The sequence below is a fragment of the Anser brachyrhynchus genome (assembly GCF_964034855.1).
Source record: "Anser brachyrhynchus genome assembly, chromosome: 4".
NCBI classification, from domain to species: Eukaryota; Metazoa; Chordata; class Aves; order Anseriformes; family Anatidae; genus Anser; species Anser brachyrhynchus.
Window position 1 is genome coordinate 73,510,065 of NC_137698.1, and position 25,792 is coordinate 73,535,856.

Below are 25,792 nucleotides of genomic sequence, written 5' to 3' on the forward strand. Positions count from 1 at the left end.
TATTTTTTTAAGCTTTTTCAATCAAGAGTTGTTGTTTTTCTGGGATATATACATTAGTAAAACCTCTATTTTGGGACTTTATAAACTGTACATTATATTAGAGTATCAGACTGCACACATTATAGCTCCTCTTGAGTGTACTCTACCAATATGGAAAGATCTGCTTTCCTAAAAGCAGAAAGAAAAGGATAATGTTTACAACAAAGTGCTCAGAGTCAGTGTCTCACCCAAATATACACTGGATTCTGTGGCCCCTCTTGCAGCTTCCACAAGGTCCTCTTCATCTTCTAGCACTTCATTGTTCGTGGTGTAACTTGTGTCATCAAACAGACTGATTGGAATCACCTTGCCATCTTTAACCAGCCACGCAGAAGCGATTGGAGTGCAAAACTGAAGAAGAGAGAGGTAACTGGAAAATTAATGTTATATTAACTAGGTGTTATTATAAAGTGCTTAAATTCCTTGGTTTAGTTTTTGTAACAGATGTAACAGCTCAAAGACAGAGCTTCACTTAAACAAGTTACAAACAGATGTGTGCTTTCTTTTTTTTTTAAGACAACAGCACCTGGAACTCAAGATGAAAGACATCATCTATGATGCCATAAAGCCTCTATGTTTCTAACATTTAATATTCCATCTTTTCCCCTACCTGGTATTCCCATTCCAGATGTCCTCCTCGTTTGTTAAAAGCCATAACCTTCCAGTCAGCTACTGAGACTTTTATCACTGTATCTTTCATCATAGCCTCCTGCTCATCCACGTCTGAAATTATTTTTGTTTCTTCTTTGTTCAGATGTAATTTAAAATTGCTCTCAATGTATCCTGCTCTGTTTTCCATATCTGGGACGTAGTGCAGCTCAAAGTGGCCAACACTGAAATTCCACCTAAAAGAAAGAAAAAACACTTTGTAGAAACTATATTATATATTCCAAGTAAATCCCAAAGCCCTCCATCCAGAAGATTATGCTGAATTACCTAAATTTGGCCCATATTTTCATAGTAAACCCTCAGATTGCCAGATGACCACAGGTTTACCAAGAGAGGAAGCACTAGATCTCTAGCTATATCCAGAATACAAAGCAGAGAAATCTTATTTTCCAACACGATGTCGAGTTGAGAAAACAGCTGGGGAAGTAGGGGCAATGGCATTAAAAGTTTAGCATATGGAGAGGGCAGTTAAAAAAAAAAACATCAAGGAATACAGCTAGGTCTGTTTAGGTAGGAAAACATTACATAGCTGATGAAAGCAACAAGCATTTAGGAAGCAGCATTCTACATAAGACACACTTCATTAATAAAGCATATTTTGAGGTTTATGGCTTTTGAGCTGGTAGAAGGATGATGATTTGTTGTTGTTGTTGTTCTTTTCTTTTAATCCCCCACACAAGACTTAACAGAGGATTTCTTTGACAGGCACTTCAATGAAACCAGGATTCCTCATGTCCCAGGTTAACATACTCTCAAACAAGTATGACTGTATAAAGAACAGTTGTCTTGCATAGCCAAAGGCTCTTTAACTTCTATAAACCAAAAAATCAGGGCAGAAACTGAATTATTTTGATGAATTCTTATTTCCACCATACAGCCCAATGCTGTAGAAAGATACAGAGGGGAAACAACAGTAAATTTGTGTCTTGAACAGCAACAAGAGGGAATATACTTCTTAACAATATGCTTAGGTACCCAAAGTTTCCTAGGACCAACCAGGAGTCAAAATGTCTCCTTAAAAAATTACACCACTATGGTAAAAGTTGAGCATATTTCATATAATCAGTTGAACTTTGTTTATTAAAAGCTTCTCTTTCTTTGGATTAAAAATACAGAGCTATCCTGTGAACTCCACAGCAGCAATACTGTGTCACCAGGAAAGCATCTCTATTTCTGCCTGTAGAGAAGAATTCAGGTACACAAAGTATCATGGCATGTTTTCAAGACTTGGAGGAAAGAAAAGCATGTTTTTGTGACATACCCCTTCCCACCAATATCAGTCCCCAAGAATCACAGAATCCAAGATCTTTTAACTCTTTTAAGACTTCTCACCTGCTAATCTATTTGAGTTCTAATTAGCTTATCTGAGACTACAGACACGTGTCAAATCCTGCTGCAAACAGAAGAGGGAGCAGGTGAACAGAGAATGACTAGTCTTCCTCTGAATGGTTGGGCGGTTATTTTATCTATGGATAGTATAACCAGTATAACTTTTAAACCTGTACTTAAGGAAGGTGGGTTTTTGTTGTTGGCTTTTGTTGCCTTTTTGTCCAATGCGTGTCTATTTTTATAGAAATGCTAACGTATAAAAACCTGTGTGACGGCATTAGGGAAGTCAGAGACTGAACCACTTCTTACAGCTTGCAGAGATCAGAACACCTATGTTACGAAATTAAAGGAGACTTAAGAATAAGGCTTTTTAAAATGTCTTTAGTCTTTTTTTAATCAACTTAAAAAGAAACCTAAATACATCAAATACAACAAAAAAGCAAGAGTTACTACGAGTAGGTAAAGAACTGAAGCGAACCAGTAAGTCACAGAAGGCTTGTAAGCTGTCTCCTGCTGTACCAATCAACACACACCTTGGAACAAACCTAAGTGACATTTGCCGTGCACAGTAGAGCAGTGAGACTCTTTTGATGTACACAAGGACAATAAAAGTCACTTTCATTTGATTTAGGGGGAATAAGTATGTGCAAGTATTTTTTCTAAGGATCCATAACACTGAAGTTAAAGAGATTTTTCAAAAGCATTGAGGAGCAAAGGGGTTAGGTGCTAAGTAAGCCTGTTGCATTCCCTCGGTTAACAGTCCAAACTCCCTTATGCAATTCCTATTCCAATGAGAGTAAAAACAAGTTTTTAATATGTAATGCTTTAAGGATTTGACCTTATCTCTGTCAGACTGTTTCTGAGCAATGATCACACTTACTTCTCATTGCCACTGCGCGGTCCAACAGCACGGACTGTTTTCTGGGTTCGGCGTAAGAGGAGTGTGTCTTCCTGGTCTGCTTCATCGTCATCCCACTGGCGACAGCCCATAGTCGAGCAGATGTACTTCACCTAAGGGACAAGGCAAGAGACTCACATGCTTGGAAATCTGTAGAACTTCAATTGAAAAGAAGTAATAAACAGGAATGTTCAAAGCTAACAATTCTTATGAAAAGCTTTCAGCTCACAGGGGATTTGGAGCTCGGGTTTTAGATGCTCAACCTGATACGTCTGGTTTAACCTAAGTGCTTTTCAGAACTATAACCTTCAAAAAAAAATCTAGGAATTCTACAGTTTGGGCCATCTTTAGTCAGTCTGGGATACCCTTGAAAAATATGTATTTCATATCATAAATTATAATTACATAGTTACATATTTGACTGTTCTTTGTATGTTCTTCTACTTGCAAGAGAAAATGTAGTTCTCTTTTCCCACTGTGTCTATGGACATAAATAATTTCTACAAGTAGGCTCCTGGCATAATTCTGCGTTCATGCCATATTTGCCTCAGCATAACTCTATTATAAACTTCAAATCAAGTACTATTGATTTATATAAAATATAAACTTTATCTTTCAGTTAATAAAAGGGGATGAGGACCTTATTAACTCACAGTCACCTTGCAATAGTCCCAGTCTCACAACAGAATTTGGATTATATTGGCATTTGTATATTGAAAAAAGTTGGACACACTTTCAGGAAATCTGAATTGACATATTGCCAAAGACAACATACCACCCAAACTCTCAATGAGGAAAAGTAAGGCACTATTTCCTGCATGCAGCACCTCTGCTACTGTAAGCATAAGCCTGGAATCAAAGCAAAAACCGAAATTTCCACTTCCTGAACAGTGGGGGGACGAGCAGTCTGTTGGTACAGTGCCTGTGCTATCAGCGTGCAAATCAAAATGATTTCATAAACTCTTGCTTTGGATCTAGACTCTTTATCATTAGTGATCACTATACACAACACAATAAAAGTCTTCTGCACGACAATATCTGATCAAAATGCACAAGCTGATTTTGTTTAAAGCAAACGCTGGAAGTCTAAAATTTTAAAAACATCATTTTTATTTTTACACATTTTAAAAGTGCACTTTTTCTGATTTAGCAAATATCTGTTCTTCACTACATAAAGTATCTACAAACGTTTTAATAATATTTCACATAAAAGGTGGAAGAGAAGAAAGTCAAAGTCCAGAACTCAAATGTAATAAGCTCCTGCGCTTTTAGCTTTTTTAAATATACAACCAGTGGATTTCAGAGGAAAATACTTTCTGAACCAGTCAGATAGCAAGTAGTTTTCACATTAAGTTTTAAACTCATATGCCGAAGTTAAGGGGAACTTCTAGGAGGGAGCACACTTACTGGCAGCAACTACAAACCTCAAATGCTCATGTATGTTGAATGTTTTCAACCAGATACCCCTTGTAAGTTGTGAAAAGATTAAAATCTAGAAGTGTTAAAAAAATATGCATCATCTAAAACTCTTTGATACTCACTAAGCTGAACTGCAAAGTCTACTTCAGGCACAGCTATAGATATATAATAAAGCTGAACTCTTCCATTTCAGCAGCAAAGGGTCATTTTCTCTCTTTTTCCCCTCCTCCTCACTCACCTCCACTCACAACCCCCCTGTTCCTTTGTGCTGGTTCTGTCACTCTCCCAACCCCTTGCTGAGCTGACTAGATTTGCTAACCTAGCAGAAGAGCGTTCACTTTTTATCAGGTTAGTTTTGTGCTGGGTTAACTGGTTAGTTGGATCGGCCCAGCCAGGGGCAAGCGTTAAAGCACAAGGGACAGAGCAGAAGCTCACAGACAAGGACACTGCAGTGATGCTCTCAGCCATATCACCACCACTCCAGCCTGCTGCGTCTGTTTCCCAAGAAATTCAGCTTCTACTTTTTTGTGCTGTACAGTTGTACACTAGAACCATAGTACAGTTTAAAGCTTAAGGGCAGCCTTTGGCAACACAGTGCTAGAAACAACGACAAGGCACCTTTTCAGGCTCTTACCTTCCCTGTGTATGAGCTCAGCCCATAGCTTGTTAAAGACTTTCCCCCAACTAAGACAACATCCTCGCCCAGCTTGTACGAAGACTCGAGAAGAGATTCCACTGTGAAAGGAACTGCCTCCATGCTCTCTCGATCCCGATCCCACTGGAAAAGGTCCCCATCCAAGGAAGGAATTATCATCTTATTCCCAAATACCTAGAAGAATTCAAGAGAACGTTAGCTACCATCTAAACACGTTTTTAGCAAAACATATACAGATGGCAAATACAAAAGGAAGCATTGCATGGGCAAGTACAGTACTTTATATTCCAACGTCTTACTTCACAGTTGCGTATCCCTGTTCAAGGCCAGGCTGGATGGGGCTTTGGGCAGCCTGCACTAGTGGGAGGTGTCCCTGCCCATCATAGGGGGCTGGAATTAGATGGGCTTTAAGGTCCCTTCCAACCCAAACCGTTCTGTGACTCTACGGCAATCCCAACTGCAGCAAATATAAAGGGAGAAACATTCTTGAAGAGACTGAACAGTCACTAGTTGAGAAGCAGGCACTGCACGTTATTTGTGATGGTGGTAAGTTTAAAGACAGTGGCATTTTAGGTGAAGTTCTACCTTTTTCCACCCCTCACCGCAGCTGATTTACTTCTAAACACACAACCAACCATTCTCTCCAAGTGAGAAGACTGAATTTTGTTGTAAAATAAAAGCTGAGGCTGTATGTGTACTTTTTTGCAGTTAATGGCTACACCAGAATATCCACCCTCCTTTAAAGTTGACAGAGCAATTATCACTGACATCAGAGCTCACATTTCATTTTTGCCTTTTCAGACAGCTCAATCAAGCTTCTCCCCAGACTTTTTTTATTTTGTTTATATACAGTTCCTTTAATACTCTCTGGCTTTTCCTTAAAAGGCACAATAGGTCAAGATTTTTTCACCAGGATACAGTTTCATCCATTACACAGATTTTTCAAGGAGATCCTCACTCGGAAGGATGAGTCATTGTCAATGAGTACTAAGGGACTTATTAAGGAACTCATTATCAGCATCATAGACCATAACTAATACCGTGGAGCCACGGTGGCGGTGTCCATCATGAACAGTGAGAAACTATAATCCATATGATCTTGGCTTTTGAGGATATGGATTAACATGGAAGATGTTAATGCTTTTTCAGACCCTCTGTCCATTTGGGCAATACCTTACAACATAATTACATTAAATCCAGATCCCTTACACATTATAATTTGAAGTCTGGTAAATATGTATTAGTCACTTCAAAAAAAAACACGTATTCCTGCCAGACTGCAAGGCACAGGTTTGTATTGCACAGCCACACAAAAGATCCAGAAGATCTTTTATCAGCCATACAAAAGATCTTCTTGTTATGTGACGATCTGAAACCACATCTTCTGCATGACTGAAGTCTCCAGCATGAGACTTGTTATTTTCACTGGGTCACAGAAGAGCAAATGGCATGAGCAAAGTTGAGATTCACACAAACAGGGAGAGAAAGTCAGGTCTTGTAAGTGTGTGCATGTCATGACTAATCTCTTACAGTGTTTGGTACACCTGATTCAGGGAGAAACTTCAGGTGAATTGCCTAATAATGCTGGTGACTGTATCTAGGGTCCCTAAAGGGTCCAAGACCAATGCTTTCTGGTTTTGGAAAGCCTCACGATGACTGACAGTAAACAGTTATTCTCAGGATCACAACATGTAACTGAAGAGATAACAAAAGCAACCCCCTGAGTAGCCACAAAGTTCTTTACAAAGCTAAATGAAGTGTTCTTTCCTTCCCAGATATTTACCTTACAACAAAAGAAGCCAAAACATGTAGGAAAAGACATTGTAATGCAGCATTTCTTGCGCATCACAGCTCTCACAGCCTCCCACGTGGGGGTGGAGGGGTTATACACCTACATACACATGGCTCTATGCACACACTTCCAGAAATAAAACAACAAAAGCAAACATTTGTGCAGAGGGTCATTTGTAGAAATCACATGATTAGTGGAAAAATAAAGCAAACAAGGTTTACATAAACGTTCACGTTCAAGAGCAGCCTTGTGATCTTCAGAACAAAGACGTACAGATCATGGAAAATAGTTCAACAACAAAAGAAGTTGGCGCCAAAGTTGCAGCCTTAACCAAGCTGGAGTATTTAGTTAAAACATTCAACACAGAGCAATATGATAGTGTTTTTTTGTAATACATTCTATCAGAAATGCATAATAGTTACAGTCAGAGCTCAGAGGCTGTGCAGGTTACTTTGTGTTAATAAATCCTCTGTAAGGCTTCTTCCTGCAGGTGGTTCGGCAAGGACCCGAGCCCGACCTCCAGCTGGATCCAGAAGAAATTCTGTCGGGCTACCAGCCAGCTGAATTCATACAGCATGGGCAAGCTACGTGGGTGCTGCTGGTAGTCAGACAGCTACTTGTGGGTTCTGGCTTTTAGAAAAGCTTTCTGGAAGCCACAACAGCAAGGGCTGAGCACGCTCTGAGCGCCACACTCCTTAGCATGTATTTGAGCAGGCTCCTTGCTGCCCAGGCTGTGGTGCAGACCCGAGTAGTGGGTGCTGAGCAAGGGAGGCTCTCAGGTAGCAATGAGCTCTGGTCACAGCGTGACACACACCACTGGAGATGTTTCCCTCGTCCCAAAGCTTTCTCTGCAAGGCCTGACCACTAAATCTTTGGGAAAACTTACAGAATATGGCAAAATGTTGGCCCTTTCTGGGAACACCACACCCAAATTCCCCCCACGGAAGTACGCTCCCAAAATGTGAGTCAAACAGGGTCACGCCTTGTACATCTTCAAGGATTTCCCAGGAGCGGGGCACTAACTGCTCATCTGATACAGCCTCCGTCCCCATCAGCTGCAGGTGACAGATGAGACGGCTCCGGTTAGCTCTGCTGATCACCTGCCCCTGCTCCCAGACTTGGGAGCAGCACATCCTGCGCGACATTGGGAAGGCTGAGAAAAAACTGCTGTTGGAGAACACATCAGGAAGGCAAGCACAGGCAGCAGGAAGGGCTGTAGTGCTGAAGGACAATGCTGGGGGAGGAATGCATGGGGCTAAACTGAAAACAGATTAAGTGTAAGCTAGGCATTTCAGTTAGTAACCACCACAAGTGGGGTATTTCACATCAACTGGAGGAACAGAGGCAAAACCAAATTCCCCTTCTAAGACGAACCTACCTGTAAATGGGATTACAGGACGTGGCTCTGGCAGGGGACTGTACCTAATTGCCACGAAGCTCCTCTCTAACTAAAATAGCTCTCTTGTAGTTGAAGAATGGGGCAGGCATGCAGATGTGCCTACTCCAGGTGCACACAGGTAACAAAAAGGCATTTGTGGACACGCCATTCATTGCCTTTTACGAGTGTGGTTTTCGGCGCTTTAAAGCACAGCAACAACATCAATTCCTATCAGAGTCCGGCAGCTCCAGCACCTGAGAAGCAGCAAAGGGACTTTCCTTGAAAGTAGCAGCGAGCAGCATCGGCATGCAGCTCAGGTAGAGGAATGACATCACCCCGTATCTCTACAGCATTACCTCATCTGCTAATCCGAGGAGTGAGTCACCCAGGCAGTCAGCTGCAAATCTCTTGGCACAGAAAATGTAGGTTACCACGATGCACTTACACATTCCTCTGATCTGTCAATGTAAATAGCTATTTGTTCAGCTTCACCGGTCAGCAATATGGCACATAATTGTTAAGTGGCTTGTCTTTCAGAAGTAACACTTAAAAAAAAAAGCCCTACATTAACTAGCGAGCCCTAAATGAGACGCTGCTCTTTTTTGCTCATTAAAGAGTTTGAAGCTGAAGTTCTCCATTGGCTCGGCGCAGGATGCTGCAGGCCTATCAGCGGCGCTGGCTGCTCAATCTCCAGGCCGACGGGTGAGGTAATGCAGTTTCTAAAAAGCCTTGACAAAAAAGCAAAAAGGCGTAACGATCCGAAATGGCATACGCTACCAGGGAATTTGCTGTCTAGACTCTTTGCTGGAAAGGAGGGCACCGCACGAGAGGGTCCATGACAGGTTGCTTCGGTGCAGGAAGAAAGCTGCTGATTTGTTGTAGGGGGAGGAAAAAAAGCATCGTGCGAACAGAGATCAAAAAGCTCCCCTGAGCTGTTTAACAGTAAGCCTAACATTCACTTCCCATACCTACCGATCCTTACCATACGAAATATCAAGCATGCTCACGTGCAGACAGCTGAAAAAGGTATGATGCCACAACAGTTAATATTGTTTTCAGCTGCGCTGGGCTTTCCAGTAACTCCAAGGAAATAACTAAGCAGAAATAAAATACTTTCCTGAGAATAGGAAGCGTTTGGTCTTTGTTTTTCTAACACTTCAGCTTGTGGTTTTCAAAACTTACTCTTATCATAAGATATCACTCCTGTAAAAGCTTTATTCCAGTTACTAATTAGCTAAGACTAACCTATATGATCTTATGTGATAAGGGTACCTTTTTTGTCTGTTACAGTAATCTTATTGTAGATGTAATCACAAACAAGATCAAAGCCCGCATCGGGTATGCTCTTAAAGCTGCTTCCCAGGGAGAACTGTCTCTAAGCCCCTTTAAGATTTGTCTAGGCAACATTAGGAGCCAATTATAGCAGCTTCACTATAAAGGGTGGAAACAAGAGTTTGCACAAACGAATCAGGGAAAGAGCACGTAATCACTTTGTTCCACGTTAAAAAAAATCGCAGCAGTATAGAGATATCCATACCATAAACTTTTAGAGGTTTTTCAGGTCACACACACACGGGAAGGCTACTAGCTTAGGTGTCTGAACTGATTTATTGTCTGCCTGTTTTCAATATGTATGCAGGAAAGTATCTGCACAGCTGCACTGGTTTATGGCTTTCTTCCAATATAAGTGGCTATTTCTCTGCCTCAGTTTGGATTTCAGGATGGTTAATTCTCCTGTTTTCCCTTCAGGTACCTGCAGAAGTTCTGAAGCACAGGGTACTACACTGCAAGGATGACAACGTAGTATTTACCAACAGGAAAACCTTATTCAAAAGAAAATTACACTAGCAAGAAGGGATCAGCTAGAGTATAAGGACATACTTCTCTGCAAACTTTTTGCAAGGTCCACACCACTGACACCTCCTTAAGAAGAAAACAAAGACCCTAGCACAATATTCTGGGAAACAAAGGCTGCCCAGTTAAATTATTCCACTGCCTAAAGCATTGGTAAAAGAGCAGAGAGTTCTCCAGAGCACACACTGCTGTTTAACTAGCCAAGGAAGAATACAATTGACTGAAACGGAGTCCATGATTCACATCAGTCATATGTCAACTGACCTTCTGAGATGTACTCAGGGGCGATGAGGAAGCTGAAGCTGGAAATACCTACAGACAGGCTGTCGTCAGTGTCTTGTCATGAAAAACTTACTTTCTTGTAAATACCTCCACTTCTGATTCTGCATGACAGTTGTTTATCAGGTACGTACCTGCTCCTACCTGCATCCTGTTTGTTAGCAAGCGTACGTGCTGAAAACATCTTCGAGATCAGGACTGAGAGAAGTGTTCCCTTGAACTTCTGGTGCACTGGTATTTGCTTCACAGTTTACCGAAGCAGAACATGGCCTGCCTTCTCTGAAGGGAAGGGACAGCCTGGGCCAGGCTGGCATGGCAGAGAAGCCAAGGCAATAGGTTTTTATCTCAGCCAGATTGTGATAAAGTGAAAAGGCATCCCAGCCTTCCAAGGAATAGTCACTGCATGAGATTCTAGAACCTCACGATGACTTTTACCCAGAAACAGGAATTCACAGGATTTTTTATTTTTTTTTAAGTGTCCTAGCCTGGCCCCTGCTCCTGTCCACGCCAAGATCCGTATGAAAGAAGTTTCTCTCTTTGCTCTTCTTTCACCATCCCACCATACTCCACTACCTGGTAGTTTCTACTTCATTTTTCATTAGCTAGAAGAGACTGGGACAAGTTATGAATTTAACTTTTGTGGCTGTGTTTATCATGAATGGTGAGTGCAAGGCACAGCCATGGAGCTGAAGCGATGTAATCCTGTGCCTAGGCAAGCACTAGAGAACCTGTTTGAAAACTCCTTTTTCCTGTTTCCTCAAAGCAACACCTGCAACACTTCCAACAACTTCACTGAACAACTGCAGTCGGCATCTCTGGCACAATTCTACACTGCAGACCTTAAAACCTGATCAAGTGTCAGGACCCTGGTTGCCTTTTACACTACGCACCACAACAGCTCGAGAATGAAAGTCCCCTTGCCAGCGTCAGGGGCACGGTATCATGTTAGGCTCACGTTTGCCATTAGAAGAATTAGCCTTACCCTGTCCTCTGCCCTTCCTTGAGCAGCCACGCGGTGAAACAGAGGAACTAGAGCAACCGCAGCGTGTTAACCAGCCTGCCCCAGCTTCAAAAGGGATCAGTTCCCCAACGCCGTTCGCTGTGCGATCAAAACAGCCCCTTCTGAAGAAGGCCAGCGAACTAAAATACCACTGTTACTTTAATCACAGTCAAACAAGACTCGGGATTTTGACTACAGAGATGCCAGCCTGCCTCGCTGCCATGGCAACAGACTTTTTAAAACTGTTCTCCTTAATAATCAAAAACGCATGGTGCTTTAAGAACGACTTTATTTTGACATTATTCCATCCCCCTCTTTAACGTAGCAAGTTTTGTTCAAAAGAAAAGACTTCAGTCTTCTAGAAGTGAAGAGCAGTCCTTTCCAAGGCATGCTGGAGCTGCTGCTACTGAGCCCAGCACTGAGGTCACTGAAACCAAGGGCACATTTGGGAAAAAGATCAGTAAGGAAAGTGAAAATTACCCCAAAGCTCACTCCTACGGAAACAGGCACTGTACAGAAGCTCATTAGCTACCATGTTTTAAGATGTTTTAACTCCCCCTCGGCCCAAATCTATCTTGCAGGACTACACAAGCTCCTACAGGACCACTAGGAAGAACCTAAGTGAGATGCTTCTCTTAAGAGATGGGGAAAATGGGCAAAAACACCAACCCACATCACTTTGGGGGTTTAGGATTTAAGTCTATCTTTGCCAGGCCCTGTGCATTTCTTCCCCAAACCTGCCTGCACAGGGTTTTTTTTTTTTTTTAAAGGTAAGGACGCAAAGTCCCTGTGTCTTGAAAAATGCAGTCACAGAGCAAGTCCTACAAGAAAAGAGAGCCCGATACAGGAGGATAAGAGAAGATGGCAAATGCAGTATCCTCGTTCAAGGATGCAGAGACCACAGAGAGGTTAGAGGACAGAAAGCACGAAACACGCAGTGACTCTGACAGAAAGATTAATAGGGTTACCTGTGGATAGAGGGTAAAGTCCAAATGAAAATCAGAAATGAGATGTCAGCAGCCGTGCTGCTAGAGGCATGATTTGCTAAACTGCCTAAAATGCTTAGTGCTTGAAACAAGCCCTTTCTTGTACAGGCAGAGATACAGGCTGCAAGTTCAAAACGGGTTTAGGGCAGAATAAATCGCTGTGTTGTATTTTGGGCAGCTAAGCTCCACATATCTAAGTCATCCATTCTCTGTTCTGCAATGGGTATTTGTCTAGGCATTACTAGAGCCGATCCACTTCCAACTCTGTAAACACCAGAAGCATTTAACAGACAACACAAAACATGCAGCGTACCATGTGTAATTAAATTACCAGCTACCATCAAGGCAACTAAACAACACGGACAGCAAGCTGATGATGAACGACGTTTCCAAGCTCTGCTCCAATGCATTTTGACCACGTCTGCCAGCGTGGCAGATGAAAGTCGGCCACAACCATTAGCCCGGAGTGCCTCTGTCAGAGAAAACTTTGCTGGCATTGTTTGAGGAAGAGCATCGCCGGTGATGCTCCGGGCTGAGCGCTCCGCTATCACACAAGCCACACACTTGTTATTCTAGCTCCCCACGTGCCCTGTAACAGAAGCTGTCCCCCCCCTCCCCGACATCGTTACAGCATGAGTTAGAGGACACGTGTCAGCACTTTATCAGAGCTTCATCAGTGCTAACTGCATTAAGTGTCAGCAAGAAAGCCACCGAGCTGCAGTTATAGGAAGCTGTTTGTTTTTTTTTTTTTAATTGAACGAGTCATTAAACTCCGATGATTGTCTTTGAAAACGGGCATTTTGATAAATGCATGCAGCCACTTGTCTAAGCAACAGATTTATTTGTCACCCTGCAAAAAACACGATGCTGCATCACATTAACCCCCCAACTCAGCTCAGGTATCCACCACCGAGTCCTCCTCCCCACAGACTTACCACTCCACATTAAAAAGTTCAGCTGGATTTTCTACAAAAGCACAACTTCAAGCTATCCAGATACTTAAAACCAATTACTCCCTTGCCAATGATATTCTGATCACTGCTTCTGCCCTTATTAAAAAGGTATTTTCAGGATAACTATAAATCATTTTTTAATCTCACCCAGAAAGCAGAGGTTTATACTCAGAAATGCACGGGTAGCCAAGTTCTCAAAGCATGGCCCCTCTTCATCGCCAAGCTCACCTCGCATGTTTCCAGCAACAGAAAGAAAAAACTGTTTGAGTCATCAGCAATCATAATACATCTGTGTAGTTAAAGAGCAGTCGCGTCCATTCTCTTCTTATAAAACACAGGCTCCACTCCCCTTGATAGCCCTAATAAGCCTTCTCTGCCTCAATTGCAATTAGAATTTATCTTCCTTTGAAGTACAATTCTGGACACTCACTCCTTATTCATTATGAGCTTTTCCAGGACCATTTAAGACTCTTAATCTCTCTCTCTGCCCTCAGGCAGCGTGGGATCACATTTCCTTCCCCTGCAGAGGAATTGAGATGGCAGCTGATAACCCGTCACAGGATCTCTTAGCACACAGGATTCTCAGTTTTAAATTGATCACCTCCGACCTTCAACAAAACTGTTATCAGTCCCTGCATCTTGTATTTCATTTAGTACAGTTTAATTCCATTTCTATTACAGAGAACTTCTGTGATGGAGAACTGGCTTACGCCCCAGCCCTCCTTTAGAGGAACGATACCTCCCGCTCTCAGAGCATCTGGTGGTCCTACATCTGTCCCAGCAGCGCACAAAAGTAAAGATGAGCTACAGGACACATGGAACTCTACTAATAAACTCTTCCAAACAACTAAAATTATACTGTTCCACTTGCAAGGAAATAGGTTTTTGCCAAATTAGCCATCTTGATACCAAGTCCATTGATTTAAATACTCTGCCTGCTTGAACTAAGTGAAGATTTGGGGATTTGCAACTGGTTGCAACACAGTAGGGATGCAAAACAATTTTGCAGCATCACTAGAAACTTAAAACATTTACATTCTTTGCTCTCTGGAGTAAAATTTTGCTGTAGTTTTGCATACTAAGGCACAGAGAACCAACTTTTTATTCCATGCTTATGGGAGTCTGACCCCACCACCCAGCATTTGCTCCTGCAAGCGCTCTTCCAAGTGCTAAGCAGAACAGGCTGCTTCTGCTGCTGCGCCCCCATGCCAGCTGTTTTAAGATGCATAAATACATATAAAGTTACAATTAACCCTAGTGAGAGAGGCAGACCCATTTGTTTGTAAGCAAAAAGCCAGGAAGTACAGAGAAAGGCATCTTCTCAGTGTGCGTGTAGTCTGAGATGCACCTCCAGTTGTTTTCACCAGTGACTGCTGGGAGAGCCAGAACGGATTTGTACAGGTTTGCTAGAAATTCCTAATATTCAGCACCGTAGTCAAAAGCTGCTGTAATAACCCTTGAAGTGAAAGCACTTGAACAAGTATGACTGACAGTCCTAAGTACTCCCCACCCATGCCGCAAGCAACCACATCTCAGCTTGTCATTGGATGGTATTTACAGGCAATGACTTAATTGAAAAAATAACCAAAGTAGAAAACCACGGGCCAAACAAAAACCTCGTTTTTATTCAGGCTAAAGTGCTGCTGCAGGGGTGCCTTAAGTGGTGGGTGTGATTTTCCTGAAGCTGATGTCACAAGATTTCTCTTTCAATGAGACAAATTATCTGCCCACCCCTAACCTCTGGGAGGGCACATAAAAGAGAATCCAGAAATCACAAGTCAACATCCCCAGAGGGCATGTTGACCTCCTGTAGTGTGGGTTTTGCTATTTCTTCTGCCCTGAAATATAAGAGGCCAAAGAATTGAGAGTTGTTGAATTCCTTCCTGTGTTCCCAAAGCAACCCAGGACACCTTTTGACCCTTCTCTGGCCACAACTGGGTGCAGCAGTTGCTTTATCCAGTGCACAGTGAAGTCCAGGCAGATAATGCCTTAAAGGGATTCCCAGATGTTTGGACGCTTCACTGCAGAAATTCCTATTTCTTTTGGAGAATCAAAACATTGAAAAATTTAAAGTGTTTATGATGCAGATGAAGAAAAACAAAACATTTATATTGTGAACTAAAGCCTGTAACTAGTAGAGCTTTGGAGACTTTGAAGTCTTCCCCAGTCGTCTGCCCTAAGCATCACCCTGTCCTCTCCAAAGGACAAAAAAGGAACAAACGGCTTGAGATATCTATGGATTCTTTGCCTACAGTGCAATTAGTTCTCAGCTGACTTCAGTATAAAACTTCTCTGCATCTCCACGTTTCTCTGGAAGAAAATAATAATCCTGGGCTATCCCACAAAGAACTGCCACTTCGGTCCAAAAACAGATCTCCCAGATTCCTAAGACTGTAGAAAAGCTTATTTTGAGCTGCTACGCTAAGAGCTTTTAGAGCAATAAGGATGCTGATGAATTTTACAATACATAACTCAATTATTTCATTTTTTCCAGTATACTGTGGCATGTTCACTATGACTCCTACAGATATCAGGCTGGTGGACCTGACATCTCATTTTGTCCCATGTCCCCAAACCCCTCAAATAAGGAAATGAGGTTCTTACTCAGGGATTAGTCTGTAACAAGAGACTTATGAGCCAAGGCAGTTCCTTTTACCCAGTACATATGATTTGAGCCACCCTGCCAGGCTGAACTCCCTGCAGCGTCCCTGACAGCGCACAAAAAAGTGTCAGCCATGGATGTATTTTTAAGCTGTTACTCTCACATCATCACCGTCAAGTATCCTACTTGTTTTTCTCCAGTCTCATCACACAGGAGAAAACAAGCTACCAGCTTTTTCACAGCAGTGTCTTTACAGATTATCCATCTTGCAGCAGGCTTTTTTCTGTCTATCATTTCTTCTCCAGCCTCCCACTGATCATGCACACCTCTTCTGGCCAGTGATTTCAATATAGGGGCAAGCTTACACCTAAACTTCTTTCATATGGTAGTATACAGAAAAAAGAAGCCCGTTAAGCAATTTAGTATTAAGCTATGCAGGTAAAAGAACACATCACCCTTGTTAGGAAGTGACAGCAGTCTCAACGATGTGTATAAACCCCTTCTGCCGCTTGAGAGGCAGCCCTCTATTTTAACAGGCTGATTCTCCCAGATGTATTCACTTCTAAGTACAGACAGTATACTGTATATTCAGTACTAAGTTTAAATTTAAAGAGTAAACAAGTGTGTTTGCATTAAAAGTGCACTTTTGGAAAAGGTGAGAGTCAAAAGACTTTACCCTAAACTTCAGGGAGCAATCTTTATGTGCAAGTAGCAATAAATCTTGAAGTTACACAGGGAAATAGTTTTTAAATTTTAATGCACAAGACTGAAATGTGGTCTCATACATTTGCAGCATTGGCACCCTGACCATGCTTGTACACATTGGAGCTTAGAGCCAAAGAAAATTTTACTATTGCAGTTACCCAAACAATTAGTCGTTCAGCAGACTTCCCTTTCTAATTGATCTGTTCGCATAACAAATGATGAACATCTCTCTTGTCAGCATCTTAAGCAGCAGTTTCAAGATCTGAAGTGTTTGACAGAGCTGCTGGAACATTTGAAATTTTACTACCTCACTTTTCTAATTAACACATGAGCTTCAGACAGTCAAGTTGACATTTTACAGTTAAGCAGAGGAAGTAACTATAGCTCTATTAAACACTCAAGTTTGAACTCCCAATGCCTTTTCTTAAAAGGCATTCGGAAATTGATTTCATGCTTTTGCACCAAGACTCTGAATTAGAGTTCATTGCACTCTCACCCAAAATAGTTTAAATAAAAAAAATCCAAAGGATTAAGACAGAGCAGCAAACACTTCCCTCATTCTGAAGAAACACAACACGACTCCAAGTGTAATGCAGAAGGAATTTCTCACCTGCCATTTCTTGCAAGATGTAGGTTAACAGCTTACATAATGATGCTCTTTTATGCAGAATATAATATTGTGGTTGCAAGCGCAGAGAACTCTTCTACCTCAAAAATGTTGGAAGAGGAAGAAAAAGCCTCAATAGTTACTTTGAGAGAGTAAAATATACCACATGCCCAAATCAGAAAGGAAACACTGAACTGGAGACAGACTTTGAGACCTTAATGAATTGAATATATTGACCCAAAAGAGTAGTCCCAACAAATTTAATAAGGCCAGCTGGTACCTCAAGAAGCCTCTAGATTCACTGCAGTATCTTTCAGGTGATGCTGACTGCAGATTAAACACATATTGAAATGTATTAGTGTAGAATAATTGGAGTATTCATTACTTACATTTTTCTAAGCTTTATTTCTTCACTTAAACAAACGCTGTTTGTTTACGTGATGGTAAATCTAAGAGACCTATGTTCACAACTCTTAACATCTTCCAGAAGGCCAGAATAGATTACTCGTAATTCACAAGTTCTCTCCTAAGGTCTGCATCTTAACTGACAAAACCTTGAGCCTTTGGCCACAGTCATCGAAATGCAGCAATTTGAAAGCCCATCTGAAAACGTCTCATACGTTTAACAACGCTCTTTAAAAGCGATGAGTCCCATAGCCTACTAACTTGTAGCCACAGAAGGGAACCGTATATTGCATGGACAAAGGACAATTTCTGCTGTTCCGGCACCAACCTTCAGTTTCTAAAGTCACATCACACTGCAAAAAGATCAAAACGCTGGCCAGATCAGTTCAGTCACAGAAATCTGGATTTGCAAGATGCAAGAACACTTCCGTAATAATAAATGCTTGAATTCTTGAAATCTTTGAATTTGAATCTAGGATCACGTCTTCGTTTTTAACGAACAATGAAGTTTGTATTTGCATAGATTTCTAGTGTTTGTTTTATACATGGCTGTTTTATTTTCACTGACCTCATCTCAAACTGTTCAGAGCAACAGGTAACAGACAAGTATTTCAAGTTACTAGTATTGAAAATATTTGGGAAGGACAGCAGTTCCAAGCAGACACTTTCCCCTTTACGGAGCTCTTTACAATTTTTGTAGTCCTTTCAATTCTGCCCTAGAATATAGTTTTACGAAAATTCTTCAGTTTTTTTCTTTAACAAAGAAATTTAAACAAAGCATATCTGAACAAGTATCAAAAAGTTGCATCCATAAATAAAACTCTCTCTCAGAAACAACAGAAGTCAACATTCACATTAGTTTTGCAATCGGTCTCAGCGATGGTTATTAATAGTTCTCACCCTTTTGTTACCAAAGCAAACTAAATCTTTCATTAGACTGTTTCAGTGAAAAGAAGAGGTCACAAAAAGTAGACAGCACCACAGGCAAGATGCTCATGCAGTCTGAATGGCCCTTCAACTTCCATTCTCTGTTGTTTGTCAAGTAGAAGCAGGATATAGGACTGGTTATCAAACCCAACCATCCTTGACGGTGAGGGACCACGCGCTCTGCCAACATCACAAACTACCTCAGAGTTGGTGTATTTATTCTTCCTAATTGTAGGAGTGAATGAGTCATGGATATCACTTCAAGGCAGGAAGTAAAAAAGAACAGAAAACCACCTTCCTTCTAATTTCTAGCTTATGTTTACTCAAGACTGGTGGAAATACAACCAGTGATGGTGGAAACGGCACCAAACAAGGAATTTTACCATCTGAATTTCCTCGTTACAGCTCATCCGCAAGAAATGATGCAACCCTTCCCCACTCCATACTTCATGGTGACCTTCAGTACTCTATTTCATTGCAAACATTTTATTTTATAGGCAGCCTGCTTATCTAGTATAAGAAATAATCTTTTGTTCGTTTGCTAAGTCACAAGGACTTCTGCTTTTGTTGAAGAGGAAAAAAAAGATGTCAGCACTTGCCAAAACACACTGTAGTAACACAAAGCAGATGATCCTGCTGTTTGCTCCAATTTACAAGTAACTTGTTTCCAATCAGCAACTGCACACAATTCTCAAACCTGGTTACATCACCTAGTTCGATGTTAGTTCATCTAGTTCTGTCACGTATGTCAATGCCAGCACTACAATGCTGACCCACTCCAGTTCGAAACGGAAACTGGATGTAAGCACCCCAAAGAAAGTTTGAAAACAGTTGTCAAACTTTGTCCATTCTGAGTTTGCTGCAGTATCTAACATCTGCTAAACATGGGAGAAACAGCAGTCATTTTACTATAGCAAATACATTGTTAAAAGACTTAGTTAGGAGAGATATGAAGCCTTACCTCCGGTTTACTGAGACTGGATGACACCAGAGAACCCGATCCGACATCTAGATCCCACTGTTTCCTCCCGCTATTTTCTGGATCCAGCGCAGCAATCCGTCCATCCAAAGTGCTGATAATTACTAGAGATCTGCAAGGGGAAACATTCACAGTAAGAGCTCCAGCAATATATCATTTATCAGTTAAATGTTTTCTGAAGTTGGAAACCCACTGCATTAAATACAAAGTCAAGTCAATATATGCCACAAAACAGGATTTGATCGTTCCACCCTGACCAACAAGGGAGAATAGAAAAATTGAAGCCTGGGGCTGGATACCAAACAAGTTCACATGCTGCAAGACGCCTTCAGAGTTCAGTTCCAGAGCTGATTTCTTGTTCTCTCTTGCTCTGAGTGTTACCACTGCAACACTGGATGAGATCTTCCTCTTTTTAGGTATTTTAGGAACAGCACAGACCCTATTCATTCCACAGGGATCTTTAACACGCCCGTGCAAACAACCCAAACCTGAAACGATTAACCAAGCAAGTACATAAAGATTAAGTCACACCTAAGTAAGTTTTCATTGCTTCTGGATGAAACACTGATATCCTTGAAGGCATTTAACGGCATCTCATAATAAAACAAGTCTCACCCAAGAAACACTCAGGACACTACAAACAACATCCAGCCACTACGGACAGCAAAGCAAGCAAATTGCCTTATGCACTTCTTTAAGGAGCCTGTGCAGGAACACGTGGCAACAGCAAGCTAGCTCTTGGTTTCTGCAGAACCCGAAGCTTATCAATTTTCTGACACAGCAATACAATCAGAACAAGCATTTCTGATCGGGCTAGAATTCAAGCATTATTTAAAAAAAACCACACACTTCACACACAATGAATGACCAGTGAAAAAACACTGACAAGGCACTTTTGAAGGGCCTTTTTTCCCTTGAAAGTTGTTTCGCTCTGACCCGAAAAAGCAGGGGACATGCAGGCAGCTGGGGCTTGCTGCAAGCTCACCAAGTTTCAGAGGCTGTAGGAGCAGAGCTCGATCGCTTTACAGACTGCTTGCACCGAGGGGGGCTGGATTTACTGACCCAGAAGGACTTTTTATAGACAGCGCTTTCAATGAGAATAAGGAGCTGTGCAAATAAGCCTGATGAGCAGATTGCAGGGGAGGAGGGGACTGTAGCACTCACTCAGATAAGCAAAAGAATTGGGAAACAATAAGGGTCACCAAATTACTGTGCAGAACTCCAACCAGATATATTCACTTGTCCAAGGTTATCAGTGCAGTAAGCTGAAGTTTAGAGAGGAAATCATGGGGGCTATCATTTTTCTTTGAAGAGGAAGAGCTAAAATCATCATCTTAAAAACACGTTCAAGGGCAGCAACTCACATCACCTACAAGGGTCATCTAAAACATTGCGGTTTTACATGTAAAAGTAACCCATGCATTTTTTAGAGAACCCTATCCTGTACTATATGCATTATATTACTGACAGATAGAAAATTAAATGCATCTTCAACCTGTACCAACAACAGTGCTGCGGCCCTCCTTTCTGGAGGCAGCCAAGCATCACATTCCTCCAAGCTGCTTAGTTTAAGGAACTCTTCGAAGAGTGCCACTTGTGCAAACACTTGAACAGAACACGTGAGGTTTTATAAACCGAGTACACTTAATTATTCCACCCGTGCAGAAACCACGACCGGGTTAATGACCAACCCGACTGCAGCAGACTCGCTGTTCCCAAGCACTGTCAACACGGGCTCGCACACCAGCAGCCTCGGACACACGTTTAACAGGGCCTGTTTGCGTTATGCTACAACGATTTATCCAAAGCCCTCTGGCACTGCAGAAAAATATTATTCCAAGTGGATCTACCTCAGTTTTATGTTGATCCAGCTGACAACTTGGTTATAAAAAAGGTAGAAACGCAGCTAGAATGGAGGGAATCTTGGCAGCGCCGCCGTAGAGAAGACAAACCCTAACGTCATGTGGTGAAATGTTTCCTACCTACCTTCTCCCATTGGTTTCCTTCTTGTTTTATCCCTCAAGTACGGAATATTTTATGCCCTTGTGCCTCACCTTTTCATATCAGCTTTCCTCACCAGATGCAAACCGCAGCCTTCCCCGGGAGTTCTCATTACTGAAGCCCTGCCACCCAAAAGGCAGGCTTCTGAATGACCTCGAGTCACTCAAATCACAGTGCAACTGCTCCTAATTTTTAAGTTTAGCTGCTTTAGAATGGTAAAACAACCAAACGGGCCTTTGGAGGGAGCTTTTGTACCAACAGCACACACTCCCGGTAAACTGGGTGACCAGCCCCTGCTGTGTACCTGGAAAATCCCCTGGGCACTTGGGGCAGCAGCGCTGGGATGCTGGACTTTGTTTCACCACCTCTACCTACAGAGCAAACGCTTGGGTGAGACACAGGGCCAGGACCAAGCCAGCCAGACCCTCCGGGCTAAATCTTGCAACCGGCTACCTTTAGTCCTGTGTCTAGGTGCAAGGAAAATGTGTTTCTGCTTTTTTTTTTTTTAAATAACTCATTTTAAACAAAATAGTCATGTTTCTGGTCCAATCTTGGTCTTGCTCTTCAACAATATTCCTGCCTGTCACAAAAAGTGTGAAAGACTCCTTGTTCTTGTAAGAAAATCCTTGATTACTTACTCTGTTTCTTTGTAAATTAAAACCTAAATAGGTTCTCCCCATCTCTAACTTCAGCAGCTTAAAACCCTGTCACTTGAACACTAATTGGTTTAACTTCTGTAATTTCTCTACCTGTGCCCTACTCAGACTGATGCTTGCATTGTATTTTCTCACTAGCACGTCTGCTAAATTTCTCCCCTCTCTCTGTGCAATTCCATTGCTTGTTGCTTTGAGCACCGACAATAGGAAGCGATGACAGGAAAAAAAGGTTTTCCCATCTTTTGGACATTCTGATCAATCACTAGACTAATGGATTCTGATAAACCCAATTTAGATGGCTTCAAGAAGCTACTGCAGTTGAAAAAGGGGGAAAGCCGCTTGCTTTTTGTCACCCCATTGTGCTATCTTAGGGTAACCGTAACTTGTAACACCAAATTCTTACACACGCCAGCAGCATATGGCTGTGTGAAAAGTTATTCGGGAATAAAGACCCATCCTTTAGGAACTGTTACTGGTTCCAGACATCAGGACTGTAACTGCAATTACAGACATCAAAATCAAATAGCGATATTCTTGATGCATCTTCGGGACACAATCATCGAACTGCAAGGAAAGGAATTTCCTCATCAGCGAAAATGGTTAAGCCTGATGAACTTTATTATTCTCTGCAAAACCATACCTTATCACCGGCGGTATCAGCACCACCTCCTGCCTGAGGCAGCACTCAGAGACTACAAGAAGCCTAACGCAGCAACGTAGGAGTTTCCTGAGACTTCCACCAAGGCAGACCTCAATTTTGCATACCGCCCCACACAAGACACCAACTGCCCGACCTGAGGTCAAAGGTAAAAAGGCCAAAACCCACAACCAGGATGTTAAGGAAGCGAGGGAGACAAACAGCAACAAGGTTGCAAGTACAGCAAGGTATTTGGTGAAAATAAACCACGAACCACTAGTGAGTGAATCACGTCCCATACTGCTAGGTAAGGGGACAAAAACACAAACACACACCAGCATTACAATAGTCTCCACAAGCCTGGATGAGGCGGAAAAAAATGCAACGAAATCACTCCTAACTCCAAACCAGGCAATGAGCCGAACTTCAGGATGCGTGGAGCAGGCACCTGGTAAGCAAACGCCGGTAAATACACACACATCTTCACCTTGTCTCCAGCTGGTGCTCCAGAACACGTGAGGAACCTGTGATGGGGGGGCTGAAAATCCCTTCTGGGCTCTTACAGGTGGCCCCAGCAGCAGGATTAAAGCAAGGGAGCAGCACAGCACAGCGCGTACAGAGAGCTGTAATCACAGCTGCCGACAGACTGTGCTAATGCTATACAGCCACGTTTTATTTGTGCTTTGTCAATATGAAAAAGCATCTGGGTGTACTTTTTCTTCCCCCACACGGCATCTATAAATAACCTCCACGGCTGAATGAAAGTCTGTTTTCTTACCATTTCCTAGCCTCTGTCACTCACAACACGAGGTTGTTATGGAAGCACATTTATAAAGTTCCCTCCCAGAACTCAAAGAACCTGCTACAAACTTCTAACTCCACTTACAAAAGGCCAGCCCCGGGACTTCAAATCACTGAGTACAACCCATCACGAACACACCAGGTTTGGAGAACAGGTGCCCTGAACACAGCCCTGTTCTGCTTTACAGAAGCTCAGCACTCTTATTTACCTACGGACAGAGGAAAAGGGCCACACTAACACGGGAAGATGGAAACAGGACAGGAGGAACTCTTAACTGGCTTGTCCACCCGTCTCATTGTACAGAAGATTTGCATCTATTCAAATGAGTTCTTTTGGTTAGAAAGAGAAAGCAGAACTCATCATCGTTTAGGTACAATATGTACCACAGTTCTCGCTTCAGTTAGGAACAAACAACCCTAATATTGGCCTCAAAGTGCACTTGGGGTATTACAAATACAGCCACTTGTCAAATCTGAACTATAAACAGCTATGCCAACTTCACACCCTGAACGTTTGTAAGGGGTAAGCACGGTAACTCGCTAAGCACCACGCTTATTTTATTCTAGGGAAGAGAAATTCCTCAAAATGATGATCACATTTATTTGCCTACAGCAAAAACAGGTGGTGTTATTTTTTTTCCAGATTGCACTGAACCCATTATACTACGTGGATATTCTGTAGCTGCAGAACAGTTGGCTGGGGTGGGTAAAGACCTCACAAATACTGATGGAAAGAAAATCCAGGCAGGCATGCAGGTAAATACTATGGAGCTGGTGATATTCTATTTTCATCTGATGACAGCAAGTCTACCCCAAAGCAGCGATCAATGGGAGAACGGCTACATTTAATCTCAGGCTTAAGTTATTTGACTGAACATCTTGAGTGTCCTCATTTGATTCTAGTCATAAAACAGAAAGGTTCAGGCTTCAGTTATTTGACCGAACACCTTTAGCGTCCTTATTTAACCTTAATTATAGGGCAGAAATTTAATTTTTTTACGGATTTTCTGAGGCTAAATAAGTTTAAAAATCGAAAACGGCACAGAACGGGCAGGGTTGAAAGGAACCTGTGGAGATGACCCAGTCCAACCCCCCCCCCCCCCGCTGGGCGGGACCACCTAGGGCACGTCACGCAGGATGACACCCAGGTGGGCTCGAATAACTGAAGAGAAGGAGCCAACACAACCTCTTTGGGCAGCCTTTCCAGCGCCCCGTCACCTCACAGGACGAAAATTTCCCCTCACGTTCACCCAGAGCTCCTGGTGCTGCACTCTGTGCCCGCTGCCTCTCGTCCTGTCACCGCAGAGCCCCCCCCCGCCCCCTTGACACCCCCTCAGCCCCCCTCTCCCCCCCCTCACCGCCCACCTGCCGCCGCTCCGGGCTTCTCCGCCGCTCCCCTCGGCCTCCTGCTCATCGTCCTCCACCGTCACCTCCCCGCCGGCCGCCGGCAGAGCGGCTCCGGCCGCCCCCAGCGACAGGAGGAGCAGGAGGAGCAGCGTGAGGGCGGCCAGGGCGCTGCGGGCCCGCGGGCCCCGCATGGAGGGGCCGCGCCTCGCCCAGCCGCACGCAGCCCCCCCCCACCCCGGCCCGTCCCGCTCCCCGCCGCCGCCGCCGCGAAATGGGCGCCCGCCGCTGGCCCGCCCGCCCCGCCACGTCCCGAGGCCCCGCCCCGCCAGGGAAGGAGGGTGGTGATTGGGCGGGAGGAGCGTCGCTCAGCGCGCCTCTCGGTTGTTATTGGTGGAGAGGGTGGAGGGGGAGGGAGGGAGGGGGGTGTTTGTCAACACGGCCGCAGGGCCAATCGGTGGCGCGGCGCGCTGGCCAATCAGAAGAGCATGATTCACCGAGCCGCTCGCTGATTGGCAAAGCCGCGTCGCCACGTGTGTTGCTGAGTGGAGGAGCCGGGCCGCGCGGCCCCGCCCCTTCCCGGCCGGGCCGGTGACGTGGCTGTTGCTGCCGTGGGCCGGCAGGGCGGGGCCAGCGGCGCGTACCAAGCGGCGAGCGGGACGGGGGGGAGCGGGACGGGGAGAGGCTGAGAGGGGGCTCCCCCCGGGCGGAGCGGAATGGGCGCGTCCGGCGGGAGGGCGGGGCTGGGCCCGGGGCGGGGGGGGGGGCGAGGGGGCACTGAGGGTGTCTGGGGGGGGCTGAGGGGAGGTGGGGGGGGGTTGGGGGGCATCTGGGGAGAATTGGGGGGTCTGGGGAGCACTGAGGGGGTCTGGGGGGG

At 43.5% G+C, this 25,792-nt stretch overlaps 1 protein-coding gene and 1 long non-coding RNA gene across 2 annotated transcripts in view; both read right to left on the reverse strand.

The window, feature by feature from the left end:
- EIF2AK3 (eukaryotic translation initiation factor 2 alpha kinase 3) overlaps nt 1–25,183 on the reverse strand; it is a 42,562-nt gene extending 17,379 nt beyond the window's left edge. Inside the window, exons 1-6 of the mRNA XM_080590098.1 lie at nt 24,937–25,183; nt 19,459–19,588; nt 4,989–5,183; nt 2,918–3,048; nt 650–884; nt 228–390 (exon numbers count right to left, since the gene is read on the reverse strand). Of these exons, the coding sequence (XP_080446224.1) occupies nt 228–390; nt 650–884; nt 2,918–3,048; nt 4,989–5,183; nt 19,459–19,588; nt 24,937–25,109 (1,027 nt within the window). The 5' untranslated portion in view covers nt 25,110–25,183. The remainder of the gene's footprint in view (nt 1–227; nt 391–649; nt 885–2,917; nt 3,049–4,988; nt 5,184–19,458; nt 19,589–24,936) is intronic.
- LOC308194332 lies at nt 5,970–9,156 on the reverse strand. The gene is made up of 2 exons (XR_013950452.1): nt 8,180–9,156; nt 5,970–8,061 (listed from the first exon to the last, which is right to left on the reverse strand). It is a non-coding gene; the product is annotated as an uncharacterized lncRNA (long non-coding RNA).
- Nucleotides 25,184–25,792: the final 609 nt, after the last annotated feature.